The sequence below is a fragment of the Azolla caroliniana genome, unplaced genomic scaffold (assembly GCF_043228905.1).
Source record: "Azolla caroliniana isolate FFs.n. ecotype wild unplaced genomic scaffold, voAzoCaro1.0.p SCAF_2, whole genome shotgun sequence".
NCBI classification, from domain to species: domain Eukaryota; kingdom Viridiplantae; phylum Streptophyta; class Polypodiopsida; order Salviniales; family Salviniaceae; genus Azolla; species Azolla caroliniana.
The window spans coordinates 2152667-2169165 of NW_028230437.1; the positions used below are offsets into that span (position 1 = coordinate 2152667).

The 16499-nt window shown below is 37.9% G+C and overlaps 2 protein-coding genes across 7 annotated transcripts; one reads left to right on the forward strand and one right to left on the reverse strand.

Moving 5' to 3' along the window:
- Positions 1–3623: 3623 nt before the first annotated feature.
- LOC147867055 (uncharacterized) lies at positions 3624–8486 on the reverse strand. Of its 6 annotated transcripts, none has more exons than XR_015529302.1 (11): positions 8106–8486; positions 7376–7459; positions 6652–6734; positions 6389–6455; positions 6231–6299; positions 6047–6154; positions 5905–5967; positions 5738–5815; positions 4601–5644; positions 4138–4397; positions 3624–4092 (listed from the first exon to the last, which is right to left on the reverse strand). XR_015529302.1 is itself a non-coding variant. In XM_087314741.1 (10 exons), the coding sequence occupies exons 1-10, from the start codon at positions 8256–8258 to the stop codon at positions 4308–4310; spliced, it is 1839 nt and encodes a 612-aa protein (XP_087170867.1). In that variant the 5' UTR covers positions 8259–8486; the 3' UTR covers positions 4132–4307. The 6 variants fall into 6 exon arrangements, 1 of the variants encoding a protein (XP_087170867.1); XR_015529303.1 differs by having other exon boundaries at positions 7376–7455; positions 8102–8486; XR_015529305.1 differs by lacking the exon at positions 6652–6734 and having other exon boundaries at positions 8106–8482.
- A 3436-nt stretch (positions 8487–11922) lies between these two features.
- On the forward strand, positions 11923–14546 carry LOC147867056 (formiminotransferase cyclodeaminase-like protein). Its single transcript, XM_087314742.1, has 2 exons — positions 11923–12388; positions 13789–14546. The coding sequence occupies exons 1-2, from the start codon at positions 11953–11955 to the stop codon at positions 14295–14297; spliced, it is 945 nt and encodes a 314-aa protein (XP_087170868.1). The 5' UTR covers positions 11923–11952; the 3' UTR covers positions 14298–14546.
- The last annotated feature ends 1953 nt before the right edge of the window (positions 14547–16499 follow it).

Here is a 16499-nt window from a genome sequence, read left to right on the forward strand (position 1 = left end):
ACGATATTTGATAACCATGAATATGTGCGTGGATTCGAATTTAATTTGGGCAAAATTCTAACATCATGACAAAGTAGGGTTGCAACTTGCATTATTATCCTAGAATGGGAAACTTTAAATAAGGCATGCACGTTTTAGGAAGTCCTCACCCTTACGGAAAGCCCACATGTGAATTCGTGTATACTTTTGCATAAAATGGCAAATCCATTTGAAAAAATTCATGTTCATTGAATTTCAACACATACTTTCTTACGGTCAAAGTTGAAAATTATTGTAAAAAGGAGAATCTTATTATCTTTAATGAAAAAAAAGGCACAAATCAAACGACATTGGAAGCAATCCATACATAATGAATAACTTAAATTTTCAGTACTAATATTAATTAGAACCCATCCATATATTATATAATATATTAATATTCAATGATGAGAAAATTACCAGGGAGGATAATTGTTGCCCAAGTTCACATCCTACTTCCACGCCAATGGGTGAGACATGCCATTATATATACATATTGAGGATAGAAATTGGGATATTTGTCAAGCTCTACGACAATTTTGGGAATATGGCCTTTATGCTAGATCAAACAATTGCACTTTCAACAACTAAGCAGAGTTTCTAGAATATGTGGTTTCACCCGAAAGTATTTATATGAATCTAGAAAAAGTTCAAACTATTTTAGCCCAGTAGACACCATGTTTAATGTAGTATGTGACATGTGCAATGGTTCTTGGAATTTACAAATTTCTACAATAAGTTCATCGAGAATTATTTAAAACTCATAATTTCTCTCACATAACTTGCATAAAATATTGTTTACATGGACTTCACATGCAATCAAGATGTTCGCAAAATTAAAACAAGAATGTACATGTGCTCCCATTTTGGTGCATGTTGACGAAGCCAATCCCCTTATCATGGAAGTTCATGCATTTGATCTTGCAATTGGAAGTGTCTTGTTGCATTACCAAGGACAATAGGTAATTGCATCCAATCATCTTCCACTCATGAAAATGTGAAACTATAGAAATCAATAACGGGATCCATGAAAAGGAATCTCAAGCCATTGTGGATACATTTGAGGAATGATGCCATATCTTGGATGGTGGTTGTAGTGTCTTCCAATGTTCTCATTAGATACTACTTCTTACTTGATTCTTCTTCTTGGGAACCACCTCGAGGCCAGTATGTGGAAATGTATCATTGTCCACCCGTTTGTTAGTGAGATGAGACAAAATGGGTGTCAACCACTCTCGAGCTTCTAACATATAAGCTAACTATTAAACTCTAATCTCACTCTACAACCTAATCACACTCACATGATAACCTAACTATCACTTAATCACAATATGACTTTACCACATTTTGACATGCTAGATATTACTCTCCTCCCTAAGAAATTTACCCATACGAGAGAGGGAGGAAACTTTATGTTCCCACAATACCCTCAAGTTCCAACCAACCTTTTTTCCCCTACAAACGTAAACATAGACCCACACATAAATACCTACAATAGACTATCACTTGTGTACTTGCACAACACGCTCATATACACATTACCTTTTGCAAATTACAATTGCATTTCCACATATATGCTTACTCACACATTCAATTCCGTGCACATAGATGAGCATATATACAAATATAATCATAGACAAAAACACTTATTTATACCATTGCATACACATGAGTGTGCACATTGCACACACACACATACCATGTACATTATTTACTTTCATGTGAAAGTGACCACACACATCTATAACAAAACACATACTAACTACCACACACATGCACATAGACACTCTCATATGTACATTTAACATAGAGAAAATAAGGGAGTTACTTGTGAGAGGAGATGAGGGGTTCATGAAGTTAGCATTAACACTAGAAGGTGCCTTGGGTGGAAGGGATGATATTGCATCTTTGGCATTGTTGACAGAAATCAAAGCTCAATTGAGGAAGAACCAGCTACCAACTATTATTAATTTTTCTCTCCGTTTTTGTGATTGTTTACATCACGATTAGTACATCCTATTTCCAAATTACTAGCATTTTTGTTTTACTATTTCTTTCTCTTGTCAATTAATCACCTATAGTGATTAATCATTTGATTACCATTAAGCACCACCTTAACTATTGATTATAACTAATCGACTGTAATGTGTCACAATTATTTTCTCTTCCCACGACAATCTAATATTAGGCCAAATAATACATGAACCATTAATGAGAGTCCATTGAAGCTCTTTATGGTAGGCATAACCAATCACACCCAACCTACACACTTTGTTTATACTAAGCTATCATGCAAAGCTCAAAAAACACTCCTCATTGTGGACAAAACGTCAACACCTCCCATGGCAATGAATAGTTGTGTTCAGAAACTCACAAAATCATATCATGGTGAGCAGTTGTGTTGAGAACCTCAACAAACCCCATTGTGTGGAGTTATGGAGAGAGTTGAAAGCTATTGTAGTGAAAAAAACGAAAGAGATTCTAGCTGACATGTCTGCTAACATATTCATTGAATGGTTTGGGTTTCAGGCTCATAAGATCCTCGATAAGCACGCAACGTGCATCTCTTATACAACCCAACCTCAAAAAGACCAATGAAGGTCTTGGCGGATGACCTATTAACAAGAATTGGTGAAGGGAATAAACCTCGTATTATCTAGATAATCGGCTTTGTGATGAGTGTAGTTGACATAATGATGAGGTGTTGTCGCATTGAACAAAAATAGATAACAATATCTATCATGTGTACATGATGAGGAATGATGCTCACAACCATAGAGGATCCTCGGCCCTAGAAGGGGAGAAGCCTTGTATTATCTAGATAATGAACTCTATGATGAGGGTAGTTGACATAATGACGAGGTATTGTCAAATTAAACAAAAATAGATAACAATATCTATCATGTGCACATAATGAGAAATGATGCTCACGAGTCACGCCCATACAATATCGTTGGCCCTATGCATAGGTTTGAGATCAATTATTTTAATTGTTCAAGGTCCCCACATGCTCAGTGAATGCCCAAAAACAAGCCTAACTTATAGCTCAAAACTTAAGAGTGCCACAAGCAAGGTACTCAAGTCTCAAACTGCGTATAATTAAAAATCTATTCTATTCCACTATAAGGTCTTCCACAATCGCTCTCCCAATACTTATATTGGGACTACTTTCCTATTGGTAGGCCATATATTTATGAACTCATGCATCGGGGTTCAAATGTCACTAATAACCCTGCCTAATCTATTGGGATTAAACAACTTCATGGTCTTCACTTGACACGCTTTAGATTACCAAGACTGACTTTCGCTTAAAGGAAGCTACGAGATAATTATATCAATGAAAATGCAGTGGCCATCTGTTACTTTTAAGTTTCAAAGACCAATGCCAAAATTTAGCCATTTCCAAATTAAACTAAATCGAAACTATATGATAACTCAATGGAGAGGAGAGGGAGGGCATGATCAAATTTAAGGGAATTTTATTGGTCTATGAATCACCCAGATCCACATACATAAACGAGCATTGAAATGTGTTTTTATTTCAGCAACTTCATTGAAATACAAAACTAGGAAGTTCCACTATAGCTTCAAAGCAAGTCTCTCGATTTCATCAATAGTAACCAATTACAAAATCTTGATAATTCAATCCATATTCACATCCTTACCAAGTTTCAAATCAAACTCGAGATGCTGCAAAGAAAGCATCATGCAAAGAAAACCTCGTTTTCCAAAGATCTAATATTATTTAACTGTAACGAAAAGCCATGGTAGAAACACTACTTTACAAGTTCAAAGGTACTCACTAGTTAATTTACATGGAAGTGGGAGGGGATAACCTAAGGGTCTCCTATATGTAGATTAAGGTATAAGGTTTAGACATCACCCAAGAGTAAGTCATCTCTAGGAAGAGGCCTCGTGCTTGGCATAGATATGGAGAATACATACCAGATTAATTTGCTAAAAAAGGTAGGGTATGACACAGATATACAGATAGAGTATGTAGTTTTTTTTATATGTGCCTTCGTTCCTTTTTTCAGAAGTGGTCACGTGAACCTACAAGTGTTTTGCTCCTTGCTAATATTTGTAGTATTTACAACATAAAATAATGATTTATCCAACTCTATTGATGGCCAGAGAAGACCAATGGCAACTCTATGGGATGGACTACCCCATGGCAAGGATCGAATTTGGTTTCTCTCAACTTTTTTGATGCTATGCTGTAAGAGAGTGAGAGAGAGGGAAAGAGGAAAAGGGAAGAGAAACTGCACCGCATCATGTTTATTTGCAAATTAACCGGCATATCCCTGCCCTGCATACATATCATTTGGAAAGTCGCCCCTCGTTTGATCTTCATACGAGTCTTCTGCATTGAAAGATACCTGTCACAAGCCAATGTAGAACATGTTAAATATATGTGACCAGAAATCCTTCTTCATATTGAAAGATAGTAAACATAAGCAAAGACTTCATGTCACAAGTATGTATGAATCATAACAAGAAAATATACATTTTGCTCTAGATATATGAGCATACATATACACACTCGTACGCATACATGGGGATGTATTCGAGATGTACTCACATTTGACATTCTTGCATTTGCAATGGGGGCTACATTCTTCTCGAACCGGTTACTAGGCCTTCTAATCTCTGGCTGAGGAAGCGGAGGTAAAGGTTGCTCAAGGATAAGTCCCATGTTTCCTTGGCCAGAAGGCAACGAGGGCTTATTCGCACCAGGAGGGAACTGTGAGGACGAAGGTCCACCCATTACAACACCAAATGAATTTGTATCACTTCTTCCATAAACAGACCTTTTCGGTGCATAGGAAGATGAAGCATTGTTATACGAGCTGCTGTTGGGCACATCCTTATATTTATCATCTCTCCCCATTGGCTGGACAACAGGTTTACTAACTCCAGGCCGGCTCATATAGTTTCCACTGTATTCTTCACGGCCATCCATTGACTCAAGCTGTGATGTTTGCATGTTAGGCTGTTGTGGCATCATCCTTCCTATGTTTTTTCCACCTTGTTGTCCACCATAAAGCTGCATATTGCCAATGGATGCGGCCATGTCATCTAATGCACTATCCAAGCATTGTAAGGGCACAGATCTTCGCCTCATGTTCGCATTCTTCATCTTAAAAAACTGATCGTCAGACATTGAAGCCTCTCCTTGGCCTCCATGTCCCCCCCCTATAATGTCACGTTGGCCAGGGCGATTCTGGAAATCTGCTAATTGCGACTGTCCATAATCGTTGGATCGATTCTGCTCATAATTACCACGTTGTTGGGGTTGCTGTCTTGTACGACCTGTGTTGTATTGACCATCCATCTCGTCTCGCATAGGCATTCGCCCTTGTTGTCTGCGATCATCATCAACATATCTTGGCATTCTTTGATCACTGCCCATTCGTTCATCGTGAAAATAGGGATCATCTACTCTCGACCTATAATTGCTGTTGTTGCCACCAGCTATCCTCAGTCTTTCTGGGGGATTCCGACCTCCACCTCGATTTGAATATTGATCATTGTTGTCATAATAGCCATCAGATTCATCAGAATATACAATCTTCTCCCCTCTAGCTGACGCTTCAATGACCTTCACCCAATGTGAGAAATCTTCCTGTATTATTCCACTTCAAAACAATCAACAACAACAACAAATAACCAGCACAACAAATATTATCCTTGTTTCACAATCTGATAATGACTCTACCATGGAAGTTGGAGTGCTGAAAACGAAATCTTTAGTATTGGGCACTAAAATCTCGAGCTCCAAACTTTTGCGTGAGATCTGCCATGAAGAAGATAAGGATGGCCCATGAATTCTCTGGAGACCTTCCAATCGAGAGAATATTCTGTTATAATACTAAAATTCAATACCTGCACTCTAGCTCCGACGAGTGTGGTAACATATCGGACATGTTTACCAACAATATCTGAGGTCTGTGCTACATGAATTTCTAGCATAATGTATTAGGTAAAGACTTCTCATGCTTGAACGAGGTCATAATGACTATCATACCATGAACATTAGAAGCTTCCCAGGAACCACAACAATATATCGTTCATCCTTCTTATATGCTGTTTTTGCTTTCCGAAGCACCATACCATGTTTCATAACAAATTTATCCTTCCCATGGAATAATGGGTGTTAGAATTATGTAGAAAAAAAATGGAGACAGAATCAGAGAGGTTTATCCACTTACCACTCCAAATATACCTTTCCTCTTGCCAAGTTCACAAACATCTTCTGGGGTTGCATTCCTTCCGATACACTGGAAACTATCACTACCTCATCACCAGCCCAGAAATAACGTGGTTTTTTTGAGGAAAATAGGATGCTCTAACAAATGCAGTGTTTCACCTCTAACAGATGCAATAATGCTCGCTTCTCCTCCACATTCTGAACCATTATCTCCCATTGCTCACTCCTGTTAAACACAATAATGCCCTGCAGATTTATTATCTTTGCTTTGATAAAGAGCAAGGCATACTAAATCTTTGCTGTGAACAATCAATCTGCTCAAGCACAGGAGTTACTAAGCTAGCATTTTTAGCTCAATGATAAATCTTACTAATGTTCCTTGTAATAAAAATCCACTTTCACGCTGTATTCTTCATACTTACTCAAATCGGATAGAAAGCAGTGTATCATCATCTGAATCTCCCCCACTCCTAACAGTTCTTCTATAATTTGGGAAGGTATTGGACTGCAGTATATTCAAGTTGAAAAGCAAGATCAATATGCTAGTTCATATCACCGTGCATATGCTCTAAATCAGCGCCAACTGCAACTCGGCTCAAGTGATGAGCACATGTATCATATGATATCGAGTTGAATGGGAGTAATGCATAGGCTTATAATTGTTTTTTAGAGATATGGAGGCAGTGATAGAGCCCTTGAAATTTATTCTCAAGGGTAATCATGCCACCAAGAGAAGGTCTCAATAACCTCTTCAAAATAGATCAGATCATTTCTTATTCGAAAAGAACAAAAACAACTGGCCAACAATAACCATGATTTAAGAGCCCAATTTAATAGGCTCCAAGTCGAAAAACTAGATGAATACCCTCCACTAAACAGTTTTCATCCTGCCGGTGCAGATGCATAACATAACCAAGGGGTAACAGAACTAAGCATCTGCACCTCTTCAAAGTAGATCAAACCTTTTCTTATTCGAAAAGAACAAAAACAACTGGGCAATAATAACCATGATTTAACTGTCCAATTTAGTAGACTCCAAGTCAAAAAATTAGATGAGTACCCCCAAATTAACCAGAATGAGCAATGTTATACAGAAATCAATTCTCAAACAATACTCATGATCCAAGGGTTCCTAGTTTTACTCACAACTACAATTCGATCTTTGTCCTGCAGAAATATGGTTTCCATCACAAAGTCAAATTCAAGGATGGCTCTATTCCATTCACCTTTCTGCAAGAAACCACACCATTCCATACGAAAATTTAAAACCGAATGTCAAGAGTATCTCCTTCAATTTTAAGATGGGGGTCTTCAAACGAAAGCAGAAGAAAGAGATACATGTAGGATTGCACATATATATCCATATGATGAATCGTGTGTGATCGATATTATCGAATGTATGAAGTTACTTGGAAGTGCGATATATAATTACATAATCTGTTACATGAACCTTGGAAAATGCATTTAATTTTTTTTTGGATGGATCGCAGTATATGGGGGCCTTACGTTGTCACAAACGGTGATGGGCTTACATTATCACAAACGGTGAAAGGTAGGGTTAGTTCTCTTCCGTATGAATGAATCACTGGAAACAACAAGAAAGTTGGATAACATATTACGTGTAATTCATCATATATATGTATATATTCACAGATAATGCTGGCAGTGACCACAATGGATGGATACACAGCATTTTGTGAGAAGTATCATATGCAATTGATTCCTCAACAAACAGCTTTTGATCAGAGAGGGTAAATGCAATTCATCATCATCATATGCATAAAAAGCATTCAATTAAAAAGAGAACGCGTAATTCAACATAATAGCATCAATAAACGGCATTTTATCAAAAGACGAGGGTTTTGCAGATACTTGCTTTTTTGGCAAGACTGGTGGCAAAGCCGAGAAATCCAAAAGTACCCTGGTTAGAATAACCTCGACTGTCCATGTGATTAGAATAAGCCACCTGAAAAGAGAAGAGATGGGCATATGAGAGCCGTGGCGATGAAGAAGAAGAAGCCATCATCATTCTCTCTCTCTCTCTCTCTCTCTCTCTCTCTCTCTCTCTCTCTCTCGAACGGAAATCAGTCAATGAAACAAGAAAAAACTATAAATATCTGTGTTCTGTCTGTCAACTGTCGAGGGTTGCTTTCGTTTTTTAGGGTTTCTCTTATAGTTTTACGTTTCTCTTGTCGTTTGGGGTTTCTCCTGTTTTTAAGGGTTTTTCTTGTCTTCCAGGTTTTCTCTTGTCTTGTCTTTTAGGGTTACTCTTCGTCTTTTAGGGTTCTCTAGAATGACAGACTCTGTGAGTTTAAGGATTCCTGTGTCTCGAAAGGCTTCCGTGTATTGATTTTAGGGTTTCGCGTGTTTATGAGTGCAGTTTGTCATTAGGGTTTGGCCATGGTCGGATCCTTAGTTCCCGGTGCAGAAAATGAATGCCAAGCATCACGACGGTGCAGCCACATACATACATACATACATACATGATACATACATACATATGTATATGTAATGTATATGTATATTATATATATAGACATTATACATATAGAGATACACACATATACATATATATGCATATATATGTATATATATATATATATAGAGAGAGAGAGAGAGAGAGAGATCAAATACTAGATGAAAAGTTTTAAATGTTTCCGAGTAGTACTCCATACCCTGCCCCACTAAGAATCGACATACGGTTCGGTTTCGGCTTAAATGGTTTGGTTTGGACAAGGCCAAACCGGTTAAGCCGGTTTGGGAGTTTTCAAGCCTAAACTGAACCGATCACTAAACCAATTTGTCAAGGGTCGAGTTGGATTGAACTGAGCTCAAACCAATTAAGGAAGCTCAAGCTTGAACCGGTTTGGTTTGGACAAGGCCAAACCGGTTAAGCCGGTTTGGGAGTTTTCAAGCCTGAACCGATCATTAAACCAATTTGTCACGGCCCGAGTTGGATTGAGCTAAGCTCAAACCAATTAAGGAAGCTCAAGCTTGAACCGAGCCGCCAAACTGTGAAAATTTGTTTAATAGCTTGTTTCAGGCTTGAGATGAGTCGTTGCCGACTCCTACTTGCCACTATAGTGCTATCAACACAAGTCCCTCATTTTCACTTCATCGTGGATTCAATACATCCTCCTTTGAATGCATGGCCCATCATGTGCCTCTTCAACTACCTACCATGTTCTCTACGGTACTCAACCAACAATCCCCATATCATTGACCGACGCATTGAAACTTTGGCTAGACTTGCTCTTCGTAATATTGCCGATTCTGAAATGTAAAATTGGTGTGGATAGGGATGCAATTCCACCACGAAAACCCCTCAAGGATTCCATTACATTGCTCATCTTTGGATATATCGTAATGAGCCCATAACGTCATATGGGATAACAACCAATGCAAGTGGTGGAATTGCCCTAATGGTTGAGGCCCATTACAAAAAAGGCAAAATTCCAAAATGGTGCAACACGAAATGCAAATGGGGCGGATTTCAAAGAAAATCCTTTTCTTAAGCAAATGCAATTCATAAATAAAAATGCTTTTTACAAGGAATGTCATGATGCTCAAAAGTATAATATTTGTTTCCATGTAGTTAAAGAGAGAGAAAACATCATAGTACATTTACATGCAGATGAAAGACTTAACCAAAGAAATAGAAGAATACATAAAGTTAATCAACAATTTATACACATCCAAGAGCGCACAAAGGCTTTAGTTACTTGGCAACATTGGCACACATCCTACATAGTTATGAGATGGAGGAAAAGACAACTTCAAAAAACTAATTATATTTATATATGTTTGTTGAGTTTTCATGTGAGCATGCTAGGGTCATTCCCGCATGCCCACTAGTGTCTTCCTCCCTAAGTGGATTAATAATATTATTATTTTGTAAGTGTTTCCAATCATGACGTTCATAGTCAATCTGGATCTTGCTTGTTAAATATTGTCTAATAAAATAATGAATCAGAACTAGTATGTTAGAGTTAACTCTATTTTTTTGTAAGCCCCTTATATTTAAATAATATGAAAAACCTAATGGAATCTTCTAGAAATCTATCAATCCATAAATAATGGTTGAATCCCCTCAGTTTCCTTTCTGGATATGTCTTCATTAGGCAATGAATCCCTCACTAGGCAAACAGAGGATGCCTAACGTCATAATTTCGGAACTCCTACTTTTGAATGTGAATATGGTGACAATCCCATGTTTTGAACCAACATTTGTGTAGCTTATTTACATCAAAAGATCGAAGATAGTTTCTTTTTGGTTATTGGTACGAGTGGTTGTTTCATATGAAATGCTTTTTGAGTTAGCGAAAATAGCTTGGCGAGTTTAAATACCAAATTAAATAACATATATGATGTTCTTTTTACTAATTTTTTTTAGTTGTTCAATAATATTTTCTCAAATTCACTAGAATAAAATAAAAAAAGTGTGCTTTTGTGTTGGAATGACCGATTCATTAGGATAATGAAGGGTTTTCACTAAAAAAAAGATGAAATTAAAGAAAAAAGAAACCATTTTATTGTAGTTTTTTTTCCTACTTAATATGGTGCAAAAGGAAGGATTACAAATAGAACATAATAACTTGTTGCTAATTATAGTAACTTGAATCTTTATGGACTTTGTATATACATATATGATTATATCCATTATAAGAACTCATACGAACAAACAAATGTGGGAGAATTTATGTGCTATTATTTCCTTTCACGCATGTTGACTATATATGCGTAACGCTTAAATGGATTTTGAAAACAGAACATCATTGATCACCTTATCACCCTTCTATTGCTAATCGAAGTCAATCGTTTAAATGGTAAAAGATTATTTTATTCATTCACAGGCTTCAAGCGAGCTTTTGATATGGTGCTCATGAGCATCTTTGGAGACACATGGAAGAAGTCAAGGTACCAAGTGAATGGAGATATGGTTGCAAAATCTCAAACTTATGGAAGGCGGACAACATTGGATTATTTCATAAGTTTTGCGTAGTGTCTCAAGTGATAAAAATGTTGGCCAACAACGTATCCAAACCGAGCGTCCCGAGAACGCAATATTTATACACGAGCATAGTGGGCATGTGCCTTTGAGTTTAGAGCCCGGAGAATGAGCATAAGTTCAACAATGATATCTATTATACACAAATATGTATAGTTTGGTCATTAGCCCGAGAGTATGACTGTTAGTCTATCAAGTTAGTGCTCGTGTCCGCGATTGTATTTGCCCGGTGTTTTCGGTCACCTGATATCGATAGAGGCGAGCTCTAGCTAAGAGCTCTTCCTTATCTATAATCAGAGAGCCCTGAGAGTGAGCACACGTTCAACAACGATATTGCATACACGAGCGCAGTGGGCAGGAGGCACCTTCGAGTTCAGGGCCACGAGAATGCGCACAAGTTCAACAATGATATCTAGGGACAAGTATGTATGTATAGTTTGGTCATTGGCCCGCTAGTCCGAGATTTGTCCGTTTGTTAGAGTCAAGGTCAGTGCTCGTGTCCGCATTTGTGTCTACATGGTTATCGGCCACCCGATACCGATAGATGCCAGCTCTAGATCAGAGCTTTTTTCTTATCTATAATCTGAACCCACCATACTTAGCAATCAATGGCTTCTTCTGATGCCTACTGTTGGGATGGGATGTGTTTGAAGGTCTGTTCCCTGCAGAGCTTTCTGCATGTGTAGTTGTTAGTTTTTTCCCAAAAGACAGGGCAATGAGGATGGCATGGAAGGAGGCCATGGTTTGCTGCAAGCTCTACATCTCGGAGAGCAGAAACGAGAAAGCTCTTTCAGCCATTGCCAGAGTGGCAGAAAAGCACAGCCACAATGCACCCCTTGTAAACACATTCCCAGATCGAGAGTACAACAGGGTAGGATATACACTGGTGGGCGCCCTTAAAACTCAACCACATCAGCAGCAAGGTATTGCACCTCCTCCTTCTTTTGATTCTACATTTCCTCTTCATAGGGCTGTTGTGGATATGGTGGGAGCTGCTCTCTCACACATTGACATGGAACAACATGTGGGTTCTCACCCGAGGTTGGGTGTTGTGGACCACATGTGTTTTCATCCCCTCGGTTCGGCTACCCTCACACCTGTAGCCTCGCTCACCCTTGCAGCCGCACGAGAAATCAGCCTCCAATTCCAAGGTTTCAATCTTCTTTACCTTCCTTTTCTGAATTTGTATATTTACTTTTAGCCCCATGGGACGCATTGCATTATGCATTTCGACATTTTGAAATTTCGAAGTGTCATTGAGATTTCGTGCCCGAATTTATATTTTCCTGACAACACACAAAGTGTCAGCATTGACATTGGCATTGGCAATTGCTTCCACAGCTAACAAAGCCATATGAAAACGGACCTTAGGTAATAAGAAGACTCCAAATGTTGGGTGATAGCCTGTTTCCAGTTTCCTTTTCCTTCTGGAAATTCGAAGGGCCATATATAGCATTTTGTGTGGTAGCATCAGAGGTTTAGATCCGTGTACATGAGGCTCTGGTTCTGAAGTTTGGGTGTTAGTCTCTCCGTTATGATTGTTTTTTGTTTTGTTTCTAATCCTGAGGATAACATAATAAAAAGAATGTTAGGAAATTTGTAGGGTCATAATATGCAGTTTGGAAAGTGACAATATGGGTTTGACTGTTGCTACCAAAGACATTAGCCATATATTTTAGGAGGTTTCGGTCAATTTCTCTTCTTTTTTTTCCTTTTTCTCTGATAGTTAATATTAAGGTTAACATAAAGGAAAAGGAACTTAAAAAAGGAGAAGGGTTACTGGTGGGGAGCTATTGTATGGCTTGGCATTAAAGAGTAGATACACATCAGCTTTCGGTCTATGATTCCAATTCTCTTTTTGTTACTTGTTGTTGGTCTTTGCCATTAAGGAGCGATGCTCCAATCTCACAGTTAGGCCTTTTTGAGGCAAGCCCCAGGACTCAGTAGTGAACCTTGGAAGGGCAAAACAACAATTCAGGTAAGAGTCATGTTGAATCTTTTTGGGAAAACACAATCCAAATGTGTTTGTTTTTGTTCCAAAGCCTCTATTGTTGATTTTAAGCATAACTTTTGTAACGGTGACATTGCTGTCCCCTAAATTTAGCCAGTTGTATGCTGTATAACAAGACACAAAAATGAACACTTGCAATCCTTATTGACCCAAATTAGAGATTCTTACTAGCATCTCTTCTAACTGTACGAATGGTCTCTATGTTGAGTGTGGAACCACAAGTGTGCAGGCATAGGAAGATTGGGTACCCTTAGGAGCACAGAGACCCACCCAATTTACATGGGAGAAGAATATACATTGGCCTAACATTAAAAGCATAATGAATACGCTTCTCTTCTTACACTCATCTAACGCCAAAGTCACGCAATATTTAAGACAGTTACTGGATGTCGGCATAATGTGACTACTACACCATCATATTACATTTGCAATTACTGTGTCTAGGCAATGCTATCAAATGTTTTCTGTTTGTCAAACCTTTCTGTATGCTCATAGTGAATGCTTTACATGACTTGACTCTTTACATTTTTCTCGGTACAGTACCAACCTATGTATATGGAGCCGCACATCCGAATGGAAAACGTCTCGATGCAATAAGAAGAGATTTGGGATACTTTTCTCCAAATGCCCAAGGACAATGGAAAGGTACAACAGTCAGACAAGAATCACCTATACTACCAGATTTTGGTCCTGGGGTGAGGAACCCAAAAACAGGGGTAGTTGTAATTGGTGCTTGTCCATGGATTGCCAATTATAATGTGCCCATCCTCTCAAATGATCTTCAGTTGGGTGGTAAAATTGCAAGGAAAGTGAGTGCTCGGGGCGGTGGCTTACCAGCTGTTCAAGCCATGGCATTGCTTCATGGTTCCAATAAGCTTGAAATTGCATGCAATCTTTTGGATACTAGTATAACTTCTGGTGAGAGGGTACAAGAGGAGGTTGCCAAGCTTGCCCATAAGGAGAATATTGATGTTGAACCAGGATATTTTACTGACTTCAGTGAAGAACAAATCACAGAACTAGCCTATGAAAAGCTCTTTGCCAATTAAAGATAACCTTGTAATGAAGGGGCTGAATGAGTTTAAAAAGGGAGGAAATAAGATTCTTTCCTAGCAAAATGAATGTCATAAAAACCCAGCTGCTTCCTCATCAGGTAAAGAAGCAAAACATGAAGAAGTAATGTTGATAATAAACCTAAAGTTTTTCTCCCACAAAAGGATACTCGAATGTAATGAATAATGAAAGAAAATTATGAGTGAAGGCATGGATAATGAGAAACTATCAATTGTTGATTGGAACATGCACGACCTAAACTTTAACATATTTGATATGAACTACATTTCTTCCAATCTTGGAGGCACACTGAATCTATACTGCTCAACAATGCTCTAAATGATTACATAACCATTGTGTAATATCCATTTATTTGAAGATGACCAGTGAATTAGGGTTTAGGATGGGATCGAAATGGACTTACAGGCAATATTCTGATCACATACATTTGCTTGATTAGTGGTACAGTACAACCCTAAACCAAATAGAGAAATCTGACTAATGGTTAGCTATGTTCACAATGTTATTGCATCAATCAAACAGTCAAGTAATTCCAAATGCAAATAAGATTTACTAACAAATCACTTGATATCACTAACACTAATTCCCTGCAGGCCTAGCCTAGGGATAACATTTCTTTGCAATAAGTTATAGACTACTAGCACCTTATTTACGCATCTCTACAAATTTTATTTGTTGCCCACCTATTAATCCGTCTTTTATAATATTAGAATTCCAAAACACTAAAATCATGCTTTAGAATTAGAATTAGAATTTTTATCATCCATAAAGAGGCCAATTTTGACCTATGGAACCAGAGTATACATGTGTTCTTGATATATGTCTACTTCTTAAGAAGGGGTATTCATATGTTGAAGCACAAAGTCTCTATGTGTTAATAAAGCATACACATGAGCTCAACCTTCTAGGTGGTGTCTTAAGTATGGATCTTAAGTTATCACTCCCTCTTACTATGTCAACATATCTTGAACGAATTGCACTATATGTCGAGCATGTGAAGAGCAAGTGACATTCATCCTCTACCATGCCTTCATTGCATACTTTACATGTCTTCAAATTTGTTACATTTTGATACCATGATGCAACTTCAATACCTAACTTGTGAGATCGAATGCGAAGTAGTGTAAGGGCTCTACGAGCATTGCTACTCATATTGGTAATGAGATAAGGTTGGATACGATCAATAGACATTCTTGCTTTATATTGAGACCAACATTCAGGGTTGACATTTGCAATGTAGTATTCTAGCTTTGGCCTCTTAGCATCCTCCCACTTCATCCTTAATGATTCCACCAACCTTTCCTCAATCATTACATATTGCATAACATTGCCTGAAAGCTCTAAAAGACCATCCACACCCCATCTTCTAAACCATTTCTTTATGTCAACAACCCAACCAGATGAGAGAATCTTACTTTTATGATTCTTTTGTAGCTTACATCCAACATTCCAAGAAAGATGTGGTAATCGATGATTCAGCATATTCTTGACTTTTGTAATGTATTTATATACTCTTTGGAGTGCCAATAGTTCTATGGATCGAACACCCGTTTCCAAGAGCATAATCTGGTAAGAGGTAGTGCATTTAACTCCTAATTGCCTCCTTAAAAACATCTTTTGAATTTTGTCAATCTCGTTCCATGCATTAAGAGAGATGGTGCCACCCCATACTTCTACTCCATAAAGCAATACTTGAGTTACCATTGCATTGAACAACATTAATTTTACTTCCCATCCACAAGTATCACTTTGGTTGCATTGGTTCTCCAAAAGGTAATATGATTTCCAACTGGCTTGGAGTCTAGAATCAAAGCATGCACTCCATTTATTTGTGGCGGACACATCAATACCAAGATATTTAAAGCTTTTAACAAATTGTATATGTTCACCTTTATATGTGAGCATAGGGTAATGATGAGGTTGGATGGTTTGCACTACCATCATTTTTGTTTTCTCCACATTCACTGCTAGTCCACTACTATGGCAAAATTCTTCTAATACCCCAAGTAAATGTTGCATACTATCAACATCATATGAGAAGAGTACCACATCATTTGCATATAGAAGCAATAAGATAACATGTTGCATCAAATTGGGGCCATTCCATCCTTCTTCTCTTGCAACCTTATTCACCACTTCTTCTAATTTATCAATACATAAGCCAAAGAGTGTGAGTG